This window comes from Apostichopus japonicus, chromosome 20, assembly GCF_037975245.1.
Source record: "Apostichopus japonicus isolate 1M-3 chromosome 20, ASM3797524v1, whole genome shotgun sequence".
In the NCBI taxonomy this organism is placed as follows: domain Eukaryota; kingdom Metazoa; phylum Echinodermata; class Holothuroidea; order Aspidochirotida; family Stichopodidae; genus Apostichopus; species Apostichopus japonicus.
Genome location: NC_092580.1, coordinates 19,665,170 through 19,684,906, shown reverse-complemented (window position 1 = coordinate 19,684,906; position 19,737 = coordinate 19,665,170). Strand labels below are relative to the sequence as shown.

The 19,737-nt window shown below is 36.4% G+C and overlaps 1 protein-coding gene across 4 annotated transcripts in view; it reads right to left on the bottom strand.

Moving 5' to 3' along the window:
* Positions 1 to 19,737, bottom strand: part of LOC139960993 (uncharacterized) — a 91,323-nt gene that overhangs the window by 23,049 nt on the left and 48,537 nt on the right. For 2 of the 4 annotated variants that reach the window (XM_071959753.1, XM_071959752.1), the window contains 3 exons: positions 15,340 to 15,617; positions 2,437 to 2,565; positions 859 to 939 (listed from right to left, as the gene is read on the bottom strand). In XM_071959753.1, the coding sequence (XP_071815854.1) occupies positions 859 to 939; positions 2,437 to 2,565; positions 15,340 to 15,617 (488 nt within the window). The remainder of the gene's footprint in view (positions 1 to 858; positions 940 to 2,436; positions 2,566 to 15,339; positions 15,618 to 19,737) is intronic. The other 2 variants (XM_071959754.1, XM_071959755.1) reach the window with 2 other exon arrangements.

The window sequence follows — 19,737 nt, the reverse complement described above, 5'->3', positions numbered from 1 at the left end:
CTTAACTATTGTTTTGTTTAAATTCTGGTTTGTCAATATGGGTTTTCTGAAGTTCTTGGGGGCATATATTTAATGCAATGGCTGATTCAGTTTTTAATTCATAGTTACGTACCACTCGTTGAACAAGACTCATAATGTATAGGCCCAGGTAAAGGCTGCTTTTATCGAACTTTCGAGTAGCGGAGTTTCACAATTGTTCATAAGAGACCCAAGAAATTTTATTTGTGAGGTTTGATAACGTGGAAGATTTGCAAGAATTACAGTATATAAAGTACTGAATCTCGGACATTTGGTAGTGGCGGATTTTAGTGTATAAGTCCTTTTGCAACATAAACTACCGCTCTATTGACTGTCAAAACCGCAAAAGTTAGTCCGGTCACTTGGCCAAGTTTGCTCATTGTTTGTGAAGAATAACCAGCCTTGTGTTGTCAGGACGCTGTGCTCATTACTCCGGCTGGCAACCAGCGTGTGTGCATTCAACCATGGGACCAATATGCACATGCATAATGAGCAAGGGGTGCGAGATTTCCGCAGGCCCGGAACCGGCGGTTAGATTTGCGAGGCTTCCCTTAGGCATGAAATTTAGAAAGTTATAAACTGAATAACAATTGTTAAAAGTCTGTTAAAAAACACAAGCACCTTGAAAATGAAACAGCGGAATGACATGGCCTGCAAAATGTCCAAAAGTAACAAAACAAAACGATTTGCTGAAAATAGTATCTCCAAACTGGAGAGAGAAAAGGTGTCTCCTATTTTAAAAGAGGAGAGGCTGGAGAAAAAAAAGAAGTGATCTGTACCAAGATAAGTAATGAAAGATTATATTTGATAGGATAGATTTTGAAACAAGAAACAACATGCCTGCGGTGAATGATGATAGACCACAGGATTCATGTAACCTTGGGAGTACGTCTGATGTGGGCCACCGGTACCACCATAGCTCTGCAAAAACATGATATAATAGGGGGTTGTTCTAGAAGGGCCACCACCTCTCCTACCAGATAGCAGGATATGGAAAATATCCATGCATCCCTCCACCCCTAGGGTATCCCATTTCCTCACCCACTCTGACTCACTGACCCTCACTCCCACGGCTATAACTCAAAGCACTCACCTCCCTTTCTCCATTATCAATTGAGTATACTTCTTCTGTTTTGGAAGGGTGGGAGGATAATGGATGGTGGGAGAGGGGGGGGGGGGGGGAATTAGCAGCAGTGTTAAGTTGAATAGCTATTAGCTTACAAAGAACCAATTTACACTGTCTCCATAGGAAGCCAGTTAGTTGATAAGATACTTTACAAATACACCATGACCTGACTTTAAATACACACGAAGAGAAAGTAAATGATTGAGATACAGTTTTAAACTTCCAATTCCAAGTACAAACATCTAGTTGAAGAGGCATATCTCCCTATGAGTATCAACTTTTCATACTCACAGAACTATTTCTTCCCGAAACTGACAGAACTTTGACATTGTGTTCAGAAAAATTAACTCCTCAAAATATTATCAAACACTTTCTATTTCGCTAACTTCCTACATTGCACTTTCGTTAGCCCCTATATGACTTTCATTCACAGATATATATATGTAAGGTTGACTGCGGTCAAGTATTACAGAGAGATTTTAAGCCTCAGCTGCAGTAATAATAAGTGTAGCCACAGTTCACAATATTTGACTAGGAGCTGCCACAGCAAGTTTTTAAAAAAGTAGTCAACCTTCCACAGAAGGTTTACATTCAAAGCCAACAGTCTCCTTCTTTTCCTCATAGTCAATCAACCATCAGCAACATTTTTATCAAACTAAATTTACAGATAATATGGCCCACAAAGTATGAGATCGTCTTACATACATGTAACCAAGGCTGACATTGTCTTTTTCTTTAAAATAAAATCAGTTTTAGAAAATTAAACTGGCCATCAGCAAGTGGACAGGTAACAAGAATTCCCCACGAAAGTTTGAGACGGAGAGTGGGGAAATGGAAATATTTCAGCTAGATGAAACCTACTTCCTTTATCAAATTGTTAAAGTATTGCAATTTATCTTGCTGAAAACATGCCCCACCAGTGTTACATCCCTTTCAACCTCTCCAGGTCACGCTTACTGATCATAAGTACCATGATCCAGCTACGGAATCTGGAGCAGGCAAATGTCAAACTCTTAACCAGTTGCCAGCGATACATTTTAGGTTATGGTGTTACACATATAAAAAGAAAGGTACTTTGATGTTTCTTCCCGGAATGACTGGCAATTTGATGAATAAGGGAACAGTTCACAGTGACATTTCAAATTCTCCAGAGTGAGCTCACTGCAAAGGGTATATATAAATATATATATGTATGTATGTCAAATTATGAGTGTTACTCTACACCTACTAGACACAGCAAAAGAAAAGCAACATTCCACAGCATTCCTGAGAGTAAAGCTATAAAGACCAACCTGCTGACTCTGGTATGTGTTGGATTGGGGTTGGAATTGTTGTTGACCAGAGGATTGCGACAAGACCGCCTGAGTGAAACTCTGCTGCGTAACTTGCGGAAACACCTGCTGTCCGGCCGGCGGGAAATTCTGAAATATGAGCCGGGAAATCATGGTCTGATACAATGTATGTACAATAACATAAAACATTACTAGGCATTCAATTATCATTTGTAACTGTAGTGTATGTACAATAACATAAAATAAGACGAGGCATTCAAATTATCATTAATGGATGCAAGAGTCTCAAAACCTAACAATTGTTCATCTTATGAAGATGAGGAAGGAGTACGTAATCCAAAATAATCTAAACTTTGTGCAAACGCAAGACCATTCTCTCAAAAGGACTCGGAGAGTTAAACTGTGAGAATGAGTCATATATGTTAAAAATCTATCCCCTTCTCCTGAAAATAATTTCATTTATAATAAACCATGTTTGTGTGATAAAGAATCAATAAAGTGTAGGTCTTATGTGCGTGGATACGTCACTGCAGCTTTAGACAGTCTAGGGCACTAGGAATGCGGTTCATGGTATTACAAATTATATTGAATTTACACGAAACACAGTCTCAATGCCATTCAGAGAATGAAGAGAACCAGAAAGCCAGTTGGCTTTGTGACTTCTTGCCATAAAATTTCTCAAAATTCCAAATAACTATCTGACTACTGTGGAGCAAATGAGTAAAATTTGTGCAAGATAATAAGTGAGAACCAGAAAAGATCTGAGATTTTCAGCTCTTATTTGTAGCACTCTCTTGTGGGGCATCGACCATTAAATCCACTGGTGAGGATTTTGCAATATTTACACAATTTTCATTCCAAAATGTTTCAATATCCAGAAACAACAGTCTTCCAATGTGAAATATAGATACATACTGCAGATGTATGAATAACAGGACATTTTATTTTACCAATCTGAGCTAGTAAATCAGCTCTGCTACCAACCATCTCTTTAATAATTGTTGTTAATGTGAGAGAGCTCTACATGACATTGTTTCTACACTGTGAAACATGTTTACAACTTATTGCCCAAGCAAAAATCATTTAGTACAAATCACATAGAAAATGGCCAATTGTGAGACCATCTGAGATAACCTATTGACCCCTTGAGACAAGTTCAGAGGGTGAAAACTGCTAAGGGCCTGCTGGAGAGTGTCTACAGCAAAACTATCAACTCTTTGAAAACAGATTTCATTCTTGGATGACCGTATGGTTTGCTGAAGACCTATAGAGTCACATGAAAAAAAAACTAAACTAAACTGAACTGAATTTGACAACTATGTTCACAAAAGAAAATAATAGCATTGGATATTTCACAGATTAATTGCAGCTTTAATTTTGGAGTTATCATGCTTAAAAGATTTTCAGACTTTGACAGGTCTGCTGACCTCATTTGACCTTTGACCACCAATTTCAATGGGTTCTTTTCCTTCACCTAGCTGGATCTACTACATACTAAGTATGAAGAGCAAAAAAGATGTACTTTTTGAGTTGTTTTTACAAAGTTTTTAGACTTTGACCTATGTTTACCCAAAATGACCACTGAACTTCACAGAAAACAACAGGGTTCTTGTACTCAACAAGACGGATTCACATACCATGTATGAACTTAATCCACCATGAACCTTTTGAGTTATGGTGTTTAATAGCAAACACCATAATAGCAAGTGTCACAAACACACACACACACATATGTGCCATCACCAATGCATAGATTCCTTCTGCATCCGGCAAGGAATCAAAAAGGCGAGCGAAAAACAAGTGGGAATGAGATGAAAACCAAAGAAAATAATCAAATGGAAGACTTTTTCTGGGATCAAAATGCTACTTCATTCTAAAATGGGTTGTATCAATATTAAAAGAACATTTAGCAGACAGAAAACCATTATTGATTTTTAATCCTAGTTATAAATTTAAAGTCTTGCTTAAGAACAAGGATGTGGCGCAGTATTCCCTTGGGCAGTCGTACATTGAACAACAGCAGTTTCATCTTTGCATTCTCAGAATGCTGTACGGCTCAGTGCACCCACATTCCACTACAGTAACATTGTATGACTTAATTTTATTATAACCCGGAACTTAAATTATGCTGTCTAGCTGGATACAATGCAGATTTAAACTATAACAAACCAAATATAATGCCAGAGTATTTTCTGCTGACATTTTACAGATTTGAACGTGAATGTTTGAAATAATTAGCAACTTGATGTACTTTGGTTTAACTTGCAAATGCTCACAAAGGTTACACAGCACTATCTAAGTGACGTCTGTTAAGAACACCTTCTGTGCAAAGCTTCCCCAGGTGAGTCTACTTAATTGCTCTCACAACATTGACGTAAGCTTCGAGCTTGACAGCGGCTCTGACGGAGGTAGCCCGTGAAGAAAGTAACCAATCATTTCGTGAGGTGAGACTATTCGTCAAATGGTATTCCAAATAACCTCAAGGATGCATCATATATATGCTTTAGTTTTAGTCATCACATTATGAGAGATTTTGATGATGTCATCACAAAAGTACAAACCTAACAGCAAATGAAAGCCTAGCTGAAAACAGGAAGCCGTTGCATAAAAGATTCCTTGCAATAGTTAGAAGATTATATTATGAAGTGAGTGAAGTCCAACCAAACCTTACACGTTCCTCTTTGGCTTACATGTGCATTAGTAGTAATACTTTTGAGAAAATTATTTAAGCCCCAAGACTGCTGGAGACCAAAAGTGTGATCATCCATTTATTCTTGTCTTGGCTTGATCAAAATTTACAATTATTCTGTAGACAAGACATGGCCATACAGGAAAATACATTCAAAAGACTTCAAATAGTAAATCTTTCTCACATCAAATCACTTCTAAATGGTTCTTCCAAATGTGGTCTTTGCATGGAGTGGATAGGAAACGCCATAGCCTGTGGGAAAACCTATGACATCATTATGGCTCATACCGCAATCAGGGCTTCCTTAATGCAAAACACCAAACTTCCTTTTTACCAAATATCCATTTTACCAGACTCGATCTCTTTTTTGAAATGATTGATGTACCATTCATGAACAGGAAGTATCATCTCTATTGAAGATAACAGACGAAACCAAAAACATGAATAATACAACAACAACCACAACAACACTCCCATCTGCAATTATTATTGCACAGTGTGTCAGACTAATTAATGCACAAAACCACAAACAAACAGCTACTTTGATATCTATTAATGTTATATATAGTTTGTTGTTCTCATGAGAGGAAGGAAAGATGCAAATGTAATTACAGAGAGCAACTGAACTACTAAGGATATTACATTTTTTATTCATTATCATTATTATCATCATTTTTGCAGACTGTGGTTGAAATTGAATGATATTCATGTGAGCCATCCATCTCTGCCAACATTTTGATAATTTAATACTTCAATATCTGAATGAACGAATGAAATTACTGGGCAATCTTTAAGTGGAGAAATTTGTGTCACGATCTAGGTTAATGAAAGCTGATTAACTTTGTGAAAAGACAATCTTATGTTAAAGCAATATTTTGCTGTAAGTTACGATTAAATGTATGATTCTGAAGAGAGCTATTTGATATTTGCACAAAATGGTGTTTACCCTGAAAAGTGCTTCAGAATACAAATGTGACATTTCCTTTGTGCACTGTATAAAGTCGAGAATATATAGATTAAAATTGCATTCAAGACTGTGGTTTTACTTTGACTAAGTTCCATAACATCAATCCTACAGTATTGTGCTAGGTCCAAACTGTGGTCTCATATTGACTTTCAAAAACCGAAGCTACAGTTTTTCTATCCATACAGCTGACAGGTTCATATGTATACCACGGTACTAGAAGTTAGGGGGCAGACACCGTTACTGTATACCACCATACCCATCTGATTGAGTCAAATTTTAGTTAATACTATAAATCTCTTCCTGCTTCTGCTGCTAGGCACCTACCGATGAAATTTTATCAATAACTATTGTAGAAAGATGCAGGTAGAAACTGCTCTGAATCAACAACTCTACGTCATTACTCAAATCCCATCTTCCATCGTCACCTTCCTTCGTCAAATAATCAACTGAAACAAGAGCCGCCACTGTTTACCCGTCTGGCTGCCCCAAAGTTGCACATCAAATGCCATCGTTGTTTTCTCATTTTCGGTTCGGCGGCTGTTGTGAACCAAATCACCCTCAGCAAGTTTGCACCCAAAATGCTCTTACTTAGCAAGTCTAATTAAATGTCAACTCATCTCAAATTTCTTTCCATAGTGCCACAAGAAGCTCAGAGGAGGTTTGAAGATATATACAGGTGAAAAACATTATTAATGAATGAACGTTTTGTGAGATATGATCCTCCAGCGAAAAAACGCTCTCCATTTTATACGGCCTTTGGAATGCAACCGTGTGTTATATACTGAGATCTATATTTTACCTTCTCTTGGTCAGATAAAACTATAAATAAATATATAAATATTATAATGAGTATCCTTGTAAAGGATACAAAAAGATAAGACAATGTAATTAATCAAGCCCTGTTCCACGCTTTAACACCCTTCTCTCCATACAATGACTACAGTAGATAGTAGATACCAATGTATGCTATTTTAGACTCTGTGTTTAGTTTATACTGTTGCTTAACCACCTACCCCCATCCACTCCCTAAGACATCAGTTTCATCAAAAAAAAATATATAGAAAGTCTCAAAGGAATCTGAACAGTATGTTATGTACAGTGAGATTTATAATAAAAATTGCTTTGAACAAGTTGGAACAAGTGTATCGTAATGAGTTTCATGTAACTGTCTTTTGGCACCTTTGAAAACAACTGTTGTTGATATTGGGGCTATATAAATGTTTTCTGATTGATTGATTGATCATGATTTTAGAAAGGTCAAAGACATTTCTATCGTTAACAGGTGGCATAGGACCTTCCTTGTTTCTAGCAAGCAATCACTAAGCCTACATATATCTGTGTTTTCTTCTAGGCCCAAAAATCAACATCCATCAGTCTTGTTGTACATTTGAATTAACAAAGAGCTATAAGACTACATGTTGCAAATGGCAAAGACGCCAGAATGGTATTTGCAACCTCAGCAATACAAAGGCTGTGCTGTACTAGCTCAGCTCTTCCACAACTTGGTAGAAATCCCACTATCACATATATACTTTGCAAGAAGGGGGAGGGAGGGGAGAGTGAGGGTATGTGGTAGGTGGGTGGGTGTTAGATAAGTACCTTGCACACTGTGCAACAAGGGATTCACCCCACTCCTCCCCCCCCACTCCCCTACCCCAACCATTCCCTAGTTTAGTCAAAATTCCTACTTAATGGGGGGGGACGTTGATTGCACAACTCATTTTGTGAAATGGCAGAGCAAGAAATGCTTTCCATCTTTTTAATATATAAAGCAACACACAATTCTTTTCTGTTCAACTTGTCAGAAGTATGTAATGGGTTATCTTTGAGATGCATAACAATAAACAAGCATGTTGAATTTTGGTTCATACTAGTTCCACAATGAAAAATAAATATCTGTTGTGTGTATAAGAAGACAAGGAAATCTTAGAAAAATTACAAATGTTCTGTCATTCACATGGTTGATACTTCAGTAAAATAAGAACAAATCGTTACACCTTCTTTAATTCAACCCACTCCTACATATGATATGAAATGTCACTAAAACAAAATATCTCAGCTTCAAATTTAAATGAGTCACTTCCATCTATTCTTTGAACAAACAGCAAAATGCAGACTTTCCACCTGTTACAGTCCATTTCTTTCCTCTCGCTGAACATTATCTGAGCCGTGCAGACTGACGATTGCCGCCGACACCCTATGCGGCTGTGTTTCTCTCTCTAAAGGAATTATTTACACCAGCCGAGAGCGAGCCAGGCAGAAAATAATATGAGAGAGAAGATCAATTTTCCTCCCAGAAGCAATTCCTCCAAGACGAGGCATTTCCAAATGACCTCATGTCCTTTCGCGGCAAAGCTAAGGGATGGATTCCTCGGATAATTTTTTCCTTCACCTCATTAATTTCAAATTGATCACTGATGAAAACAAGACTACTGAATGAACAGACTGAGACAACGAGCCAATGACGTCAAAGAATTAAGTACGGAATACAAAACGAAGGTCCATGATCCCTACATATATATATATATCCTTTTACCTAGGTATAATGTCACCGAGTGAGTTAAGAGATAAGCTCTAAATGTTAGAAGAACTTAATCCAATTTTTTTTTTTTTTTGCCATCATGGTTATCTTTGTTACATAGTCTAAGGTAGTGTACAGTAGTACCATACAAACATTATAGTAAGGTAGAGCTTCAGTACAATGGAGGTTAAAAACCAACAGAAATTTTCATTAGAATCTGGTACAAACTTGACCCTTACAGTAGATGAGGAAACAACATTAAAGTTTTTAGAAAAGGAACAATGTGTGGACTGAAATAAGTTCCATCTCAAATGTCAATAAATATATTTACTCAGTTTCATAATCACTCACCAGTTATGTCCTTGAAAGACTCTGATTGAGTTCAGTGTAAACATCAACCAGACAGTTGCTTTGTAGACTGAGGATAATGCCTACATTCCCCAATACACTTACTTTACTAAGCACTAGACAACTTTAGAGATCTTCAATTTAAGAAGAGGTTTCTAAACAAGTATTAATATCAAACATACCTTGCAAAATCTTTGGTAACTATTTTTTTCCAATTTCCGTTAAAAAGCACAACTTGGAAATTGACTTTTGTTGTTTTCTTACATTTGACTCAAAATTTTTCTTCTTTCTTTGGAAAACCAGTGTACTCATCGTCGGCTATGCAAATTTCAAGATTTCATTCAAACTCAAGTTTGATCTACAGTAACTGAATCATGTAAAGACAATATTCTCTTTTGTCAATACTTTTATATTATCAAAAGAAAACTATTTCATTTATCAAAAGAAAACTATTTCATCAAATAGTCTCTCATTGAATACTGAAATGGTGCAGCAGAATGCTGTCTTGTACAATTTTATGGCTAAGCTCTGAAATGAAATACTACACCACTTTCTCAACATACATTAGACGGAGATCTATTTACCCCCAATTTCAATTACGACAATACTTGAAGTAGCATAAATCACAGCCACCGTCACCAATTCCAATTGAAGAAAACGTAATGTTGGTGAGCATTCTTGCAATTAACTGACATCTTCAAGAGTTAAACCAAGGTAAGTTTCTGGTACATTTCAAAGACTTCTGGTAATTCTGAACTTGCTCATAAATTTAGTTTAGAGTAAACATTTACCTTCCCCCCCCCCCCTTCCCCCTGACTGAATATTTTCTACACTACTGAAAGAAACTTAATGATTAAAATATGATTTTAATTCAGTATGTATCTATAATTTGGATATTTCATAGCCAAAAATTACGGTAGCCAAAAACAGTCATAAAATTGATCCCCACACCCGCAAATAAAATTTTTTCAATATCTTGACTGCCAAAGTCATATCGGCAATAAATATATGACAACCCAATCGCTTTCTTGACTGGAGTAATCGGGATCCTTAATCTTTCGGCACTTTTCAGGAAGTTAAAATTAGCCCCGGGCTACACACGTTTAATATCACAACAAGACTTGTACCGCCTGAGTTTCAGTTTCAAAACAGAGTTATCGAGATCTACTGAACTCGGTGAAAGAGAGACAGAGAGAGAGATAGAGAGAGAGAGAAATGAGATGCTTGTATAGAGATGTAACTAAGGAAGGTTCAACATCTGAAGAATGTCTTTTAATAGAGCTTTCAAGCTTGAAAGGGGTTGAAAGCTGTCTGACAATTAAAGGGGTAGTGTTGCAACCTTAACATAATCCTTATTTTTTATCCTTTTACTTTACTTTTCAAAACCTTTTGCCAAAAAATGTCACAGACAAAACATTAAATGTAAATATTGACATTGATTCTTGCTTTGGTAACTTATCTATATGGCAACTTGATATGAGACGGAATTAATTTAATCAGTGAAACAAAGATCGTTTCTAATTCTCAACTCTCAAGAGTAAAATGTTTCTTTCTATAAAAAGCATTTTTGTCTAGACAACCCTAAGGATATAGTTGCAGACAAATCAGAGACAAAATTTTCTCAGACAAATGGCAAAATGTGCATAAAGCATAAGAAAGGAAGAGGTTAGGACGTATGTTATGCCCTGAATGTAAATCGAAATAGATATTTACAATTATTTTGAAAGTAAAGAAATTTGTACCATCAGAGAAACAGTCTAGCTTTTATTAAAATGAGGAAATAATATTTATACACTGCAGACAAAATATCCTGTATAGCTAATCAATTTTTTTTTTGGGCTCTCAGAAATGTTACATGGATCTATAGAAATCTACTTGAAAATGTATGCATTTTATCCTTTCAAATTTATATTAAATTATAGGCAGTGGTATGGTAGGGAATAATTACATGAACTAATTTATCGAGCTCCTCAGGACATATATTGCCAGTCTCTTCTATAATATTTTGTGTCATATTTACATGGTCAATTATATCCAACAACCCTAGCGGTTGTTTTGCTTTAAAGGACTAATTTGTATTGAAAAGAAACCAAAACTTGATTTATTGTACTAATTTTCTGGAGCTTTGAGATACGCTCAACATAGCACTGAAAGTTTCCTATGCAATTTTCCCTAGCCAATTATCATAGAGCTGGTGTGAAAAATGTGGAAGAATCCTTCTACAGCAATGAACGCTCTCTCCACATGGACAAAGAAAACTATATACTTGGATCTATAAATGGAGTTGCATATATATTGGAATAAAGGATTTCAGCTTGCACAATACGTCTGGCCATAAATGCCAGACATGAAAGCAATACAACAGACACACACAGACATAGTTTTTGTCAAGTATTAATTCTCAAACAAAGAAAGTCAATTTACCAACATACAGCTATTTTGCAGTTGGGTCATTACATTATAAATTAGGTACTCAAGTTATGACAGTCTTAGTGTCCCCGTGAATCAATATGACATTTTTTGTATGTACAGTCATTCCAATTCACAGCAAGGAGGCATAGAAACTGTTTCTTAGTATGACATGACTAAAGAGATTCTATAAATTGTTTGTAATCAATATGACACTTTTTTGTACAATTAATTCAAATTCATAGCAAGGAGGCATAGAAACTGTGTCTAAAGAGATCCTATAAATTGTTTGTAAATTGTGTTTTCATATAGGTAATAATGGTATAAACCAAGTCTAATTCAGTCTGTAATGGGAACAAAAAGGATGTCACTAACTTCACCCCTATTATTCAATGGAATGACCCACAACATATTTGAACATAGTCAACCCTAATTGGAGATGAACACATGTATGTTGATTGAAATAATTCATGCAGTGAATGCACAACATCAATTTACAGATCAAAACAGACTGAATCCATTTCCTATTTCTGTACAACAAGCAGAAAATCTGGAGCACCATTTGCAATTTCACCACCCACCAGTAAGAAATAAAAGAGTTCCTTCCATAGGAATATGACACTTGCTCTCTATATAAAATGTCAAATACGAAACTACCCATTTCTTTTAAGAAACCAAGTTGCTGACCTAATTACGTTGTGATATTTTATTCATAAATGGGGGGGGGGGGGGGACTGTAACTGTCCAGATTACTCAGTCATCCCTTGGGATGGGGAAGTGAGGACAGGGAAAAAACGAGGAGACAGACCGGAAATGCATAGCAACCCCTATAATTGATCTTGATCAAATGTTCTGGGAAAAAATAAGATGAACTAGATAGCCAATTTAATGTAAAATGTGTACATCAAATTTTTCGAGTTTGACCAAATTTTAACGGCAAGTGATCTGCACCATTCAACCATGGTCATATCAAGAATGAAATTCATCCAAGTTTACTCTTTACTGTGATTAAACATGTTTTGAGACTTTTGACCTGTAGCGAACTCATATGACCTTTAACCTCCACAGCAAACAATAGGGTTAGTGTTCTCACTTTGGATCGACATGCCAAGTGGAAAGTTCCATCAAACTTTACTTTTGGTATCACAAGATTTTCACACTATGGTCAATGTTTACCTCAATTGACTTTTGACCAGCATATGAAGCCAAAAAGAATCTTACGCTCAATACTACAAAGTACTAAGAAGATCACTCAAGCTTCAGTTACGAAGTTATCATGTTTACAAGGATTTCAGACCTGCCAATGACCTTCCACCATCAACAATTTCCTTCTTGTACTCCTGGAGTCAAAACATGTTTTACAAGACCATCACACGCACACACATGTTTGTTTTACAATCAGACAGAGGACCCCATTGTATTTTCCATTGTTCAAATCCACGTACCCTAACCTTAACAATACCCCATACAATAGAATTCTTCCGAGGATGTGGTGATTCTTTAGAAATCACAACCGAGGACCTGGTATTCTTTTGTTCAAGTCCTCGGTCAGAATACAAAACAAACGCACAGACACAGACACACACATGTACACACAACATGACCTCCATAGACAAAATATCAAAACTGAGCTGTTTTCTAAACTTTTCTATTCAAAGGGTACTTTACTTTCTTAATCTACACAGATCCAACACCAATCCCCTTTAAGCCTGGTTGGATTGTGACTACAACACCATGTGAAATTAAATCCGTCCACACAAGTGTTGATATGTATCAGATCATCTAATATTTCATGTTTTTCACTGGTGTATTGTTTCAGTTCAAATATGATGAAGACTGGGCTGTCACTTGACATGGCAGAGGCTGTAAGAGAACCCTATAGAGGATCATTTCTGTTTTATATGTCGTACGTCTGTGTGTAAAAAATGAAACTAGTAGACGTTGAGGTACAGAAACTTTGAAAAAAAGTTCTGCCGTTCAGTTTGAGTATCTGCATTCTTTAAACTTGGAGGTACTAGATAAGGGAAATACACAACCAGTAAGAATGAATTCATCTTGTGATGATAATTTGAAGAGCAGAGAGAATCCTGAAGAGCCAAGAGAGAGTAAAACGAAGAGAAAATATTTTTGAATGAATTGATCCTTTTCTAAAAACCAAATTCAACCCTATATAAAGGTAATAATCTGCTGAATTTCAAAATATTTTTATTTATATAATTTAGGGAATTGTGCTATCGGACAGGGAGGTGTTGGCGGGTGGTTAATCTCTGTATGTTATATAACATTGGAAAAGAAAAGTATGTATAAACCTATTTACAAACTGTCTGTTTTCTGCTACTTTAGTTGAAAATCAGACTTAAAGAAGGGTTTGGTTCAATATATATATTACCATTATTTAAATTACCTTGTAGGTACCGAAGAAGTTTCAACTGAAGCCGCACAAACATTTATACACTCCTAGGTGCCACTATTTGGATTGAACAAATATTTGATGTTATTGCTAATGAAATTGTTACTTAAAGTACAATCTCCTAAACAATCTGATCATTGGTCTTTCGTCTATTCGGAGAGAATGACTTAATGTAAAATTAATGCTTTGTAGAAGAAAGATACTATAAGAATTTAGCTATTCTCTGTTATGGTCAATGCCAACATGAACATTTTAACATGTAAGTAGATTGCTATCTTAATAACCAATTCCAACACAGGCATCCCATCTCTATTAAAAAATAAGAAACAGAAAATAAACGGAAAAGTAAAAACAGGAAATCGGAGAGAGAGACAGAGAGATAAATCTTGCCAAGGCCTCAACTTTGCAAATTTTTTGTTTCTTCCAGCTTAAAAATTTGCATGCCTTCAGCAAAGCTTAAAAATTAGAAAGAAGAAAACATTCAAATAGCATCTACTACCATGATGCTGAGTATGACTCATATCTCCCTACAGCCAGGCAGTCTTACTCAGCTTTGCTGATACCAGACTCAAGGGAAATTCGTTCATTTATTTGATGCATTACAACAAATCACATTCGTTATCGGTCCAAATACCTAAAGGTCACTCTCTCTATCCCTCGCCTGCTTTCTTTTTTACACCTTATCTCTCAAGTCCCATAACGGTGATTCTGCTTCCAAAGAGAAGGCTCATTTGTTTTATATTTATCTCTTATTCTCTCTCTCTGATTCTTTTTTCTCTCTCTATAATTATTTTTTCTGCCATTTTCTTGAAATGTGGGGCAGATGGCAGACAGTAAATTATCCTTATGTCTTATATCTCAAAACAGGGAACATTTGAAGATACACAATCTGCTGTGAAGGACACAAACATGGTATCACATCACCACTTGAGTATCCTCTTCTTCTTCAAGGAGAAAACCTGATCTGACAGCCTTGGCTGATTGCTACAAATCTGCATGCAAATTGCGGACATTAACTATCTTTACCTACTGACTGTGAGACAAGCCATAGTGCAACTTGTCCAAAACCATTAAGATACCTTGTGCAGTCAAGAAATCACAAATGCACTAACTGGATGAAAAGGGCACTACACAGATACAGTTTGATAAATTGAAGAAATCTGTCCAAAAGATAAACATTTGACAAGAAAAGGAACATGTACTGCACACCACGAAAGCTTACTGTTTCTAGCATTTACAAATCACGACACCTACCTGTCTCCACAGTTAACATGCACTTTGTTGTCTAGTGTAGCTAAAACATTTGGGTAAAATTTGCAACTTGTCCACACTGATCAACTTCCAGGGCATTCCCCACTATCTTTTTCTTTTTGAATATATCATCCAGAAAATGTACTTTTGTCAAAATCAGACCTAAAAAAATAAAGGGCTGATTTCTGATCAAATATCAAGTCTTTTAAACGACTAACAATCGGAGTGCAGACGTACGGGAGACAGGTAAGAGAGGACTGACACGAACAAACAAGTCTGCTGAACTCTGTGTTCAAGAAGTGTCTTACCTGTGGTGAAGTAAACTGACTGCTAAACTGTTGCTGCTGGGGTGGCTGTTGTTGAGGGGGCTGTGATGGCTGCTGCGATGACGGTTGCTGCTGTGTGATGGACTGCGAAGCATTCTGCTGTGATTGGGACTGTGCTTGTTGCTGTTGCTGCTGCTGTTGTTGTTGCTGTTGCTGCTGCTGCTGGACGCCAGACTGGCCGGATTGCTGAGAACTTTGCGAAACCGAAGATGTCCCTGACAGAGCAACACCACTGTCCAAGGTACCACCAACCTCTGAAACTATGCAACAGACAAATAAATCAATAAATCAATACTACGTGCAACATGTTCTGTATCTTAAACTGTTGTGCATACATGCAATCAACATTTCTTTCTCTAGGCTTACTATAAATAGCTAATTTGATGTAAGTGATAACTCCTCCAAACTTTTCAATCATTTGTAGGCATAATTTGACATTTCCCTTTTAATCAAATATGGTTCACTACACACAATGATGAAATTGCAATGGGGTGAGGGAGGGTTGGTGGAGGGTTTCTTTGAAAATTTTGCACAAATAAAATGTCTTTCCAACATAGTACAGTTAGGCGCTAACCCAGGGCAGATATGGTACAAAATGCAAGACAATTTCTGCTGTCATACAGTACTTCTGAAAGGAATGGGTGCACTCCTTATACCGAATTTGACATTGTTATTAACTCAAAGTGGTAGACTATTGCTTTCATGATTGGATCCTGTTACTAGTGACATTTGTGAAAAAGGAGTCTTTTTTTTGTCTTCCACTAATCTCCCAAAGGACCCTTTGATTTTTTTTTTTTAGTAAATGTGATCCAAAATTAAAACTTAACTACATTTGCTCAAGCAAACATAATAACTTAAGAATGGACCGAGCCAAGGAATCAGACAATGAAAATTACTTTCTCACACTGTGTGGTTATTGCAAACCCTGACAATCCACATATTTGAATGCCTTCCAAATGATAATACATGGACTGTAGCCAGCAGCAGAAGCAACAGCAATACAGTACCATCATTAGCCAAGTATTTCACAGATCATCTGGGATCAACAACATTGCATCAAAACTTGTACAGATAAAAGCAATCCTAAGCTTTGGTCGTAAACATATGGTAACTTACATCCATCACAAGGTCATGCAACAGTACCTTGTTACAATTACCAGCTACACCTTGTTTGTTTAGTATCAAAACATAGTCAGTGTGTCAAATAGATAACCCATATGGATAGATGTGATGAGACACAGTTGTTATTACAGCTTGCAATATGTACTGACATACCATTTATTTAACCACATGTATCATTACCATAGCACCAAGTATCCTCTGTTGATGGCATACAAGCCTTGAGACAAATGCAAATTTTTTTTTTCTTATTTCTTCTTCTACACTTAGAAAGTAAAACATTACTGCAGCCAATTATTTCATCATGTAGGTTTACCTTATACTACAATAATGAATAGATGTTAGGAAATAGACTACAACATATTCATGGTCCCATACAACAACACCTTATGTGACCGGACAGAAATCTAGAACAACAAAGGCAATTTATGAACAGGTAGGCACTTAGATACTTGAACTGACACTATAGTTGACACTTACTCTCTTTGAATCCACATTAACCATAAATTATGCATTCTGACTGGTCATGGCAAGTATCATTGGATCAAATACGAGGGTCTCAATTGATTTAGCCAAGCACTTAATGACATGCTCCACGTAAAAGGGCGCAAGGGACAATTACTAAGATAAGTTTATAATTGCGAAGATATTTTATTATAAACAAAAATCCAAGCATCTGGAAAAGTTATGTAGAAGGTTAGAAGCTGAATTATTTTCTGAATATGACCTTTAATGTCGAATCCCACCTCAAAAGATCTGTTGAACACTGCATTTTGGGGAATGCTATAACCACATATAAAAGATTGGGATTATACAAGGTATTTTTTATTTAAAATGTCTAAAGAAATATTCTGTTTTGCTCTGGACTGAATATCTTTGATTTATTTTAGTCAATCATTTTATTCATCACTTGTGAAGACTACCTGTGCAATGTGTCAGGAGTCTCAATGTTTTTGCCTATCAAGTTAAAGGGATATCCTGATCAAAGTGTCAAGCAGTTCGAATGGTTTTGCCTATCAAGTTAAAGGGATATCCTGATAAATGTGTCAGCACTTCCAATGGTTTTGCCTATCAAGTTAAAGGGATATCCTGATCAAAGTGTCAAGCAGTTCTAATGGTTTTGCCTATAAGTTAAAGGGATATCCTGATAAATGTGTCAGCACTTCCAATGGTTTTGCCTATCAAGTTAAAGGGATATCCTGATCAAAGTGTCAAGCAGTTCTAATGGTTTTGCCTATAAGTTAAAGGGATATCCTGATAAATGTGTCAGCACTTCCAATGGTTTTGCCTATCAAGTTAAAGGGATATCTTGAGCAATGTGTCAGGAGTTTCAATGGTTTTGCCTATCAAGTTAAAGGGATATCCTGATCAATGTGTCGGCACTTCCAATGTTTTTGCCTATAAAGTTAAAGGGATATTCTGAGCAATGTGTTGGCACTTCCAATGGTTTTGCCTATCAAGTTAAAGGGATATTCTGTGTGGCTGCAGTACATTGTTAAACGTAGACTTTTAACAATTTTCTATACCGTTAGATCAAAACCTTTTTAAAATTTGGTGAAATGTGTTATGAATGCATCTGGCAACAGAGATAGTCAACGTCAGTTTGGCAATCATGCTGAAATATGTGCTCGTGTCCATCATAATGTACAAATCATTTATCCCGACGAGGAAAGATTATTCTTTCAAGTTGCAAATTAATGCAATTCTGAACAACATCGACAACTAAGCAGAACATTTCAAAATCTATCACATTTCAAGGATACATCGTTATACGTAAGTAACACTTTGGAAGAACATCTATCGTGACGACATCACAGATCACCTGTAATGTACAGTTTACCTGGTAAAAATCATTTAAATTCAATCAATCTTATCTAAAGTTAGGAATAAGATATTGAAAAGGGGTATTCAACTAAACAGTGCAGAACCGTGTGTACGTGTCATATTGGCTCCCATCAATACAGCCCTTTAATTAACTATGCAACCAATTGAAACATTGATTTTCCTTTATTGATGAGGATTTATTGCTCTTCAAACCTTAAAGGATTCAGCTATAAGAAACACACAGCATGTATGATTTTGTAGGTGATAACGTCAAACTTTGGCTTTTAAAATTAACAACAGCACCTGCCCCTTTTCATATCAATTCATTTCACCCCCAAGGCTGCAAAACGGATGAATATATTTTAATGGAACAAGGTTACTTTTATTTAATGTTCTAACCTCCCATCAGACTTCCTATTTACATACTATGATCATCAGAAAACAGAACTAGATAAGGTAGACACACTATCTACTGCAATCACAGCACTATGCTGTTAGCGGCATACTTCTCGCTGGCTTGCACCTTATTTGCATGTCAGTGCTTGACTTAAAGAGTGGGACGCAGGTGGATATAAACCAAAGTAATTTTAATTTGCTATTAAATGCAGACGAGGCAGACCCATTAACCACTCAGAAGAAACTTTGAATCAAACTATGAATCAAAGCAATTGGCATTCTGTTAGATGAATTTTAAAAGAGAGTTTTAATTGATCATACCAAACCTACAGTAAAATGGCAAAAACATAATTTCAGGATTCACATATCCAAATCATTTGTTTGAATGACTTATAAAGAATAAAATTTTTAAACGTCACTTTTACTTCAGTTTTCTTAATATACCACAAGAAAAGAAAGTAGTAATTTCTCACAGTAACATTTGCTCAGAACTCTCGCAGGTATCCCTCCCCCCTCTCTCCCCTCTTCCCCTCCAATATTCATCTATATACACTTGGGATAGATTTTTTTTTCCAGTCATGTTTTCAAATTTTTATTTAAAAATATATAGGTTACATTTTGTCCTGTATGCTCTTACTATTTTGTTCATAGATGGGCTTTCCTTCATACACATCCTTATCTGCCCTGCTCCTGCCCTGCTCCTTGATTAACATAATAATAAATGGGGTGTTCTGCTTCACCCTTTACCCATATTCATACCTACTTTACCCTGTCCTTCAATCCCTACCTTTCCCACCATCTTTCTGCCATCTCTCCAAATTCTTCTCCTTCCATTACATGATAATACTTAGTGCATTTTTCCTTGACCTTTTACCCATTCCTCTCTACCCTGGTACAACGAGAGTGCAAAGGTTGTAGGGAGACAGGTAAGCAAAGGAGCGAAGTAAAATTCTCAAGTCCTTCTCCCCCCCCCCCCCCCCTCACTGCCTCTCGCCTCTTTATTCCCTCCCTTCTCAATTCTGCTGCTTGATTACATAATAA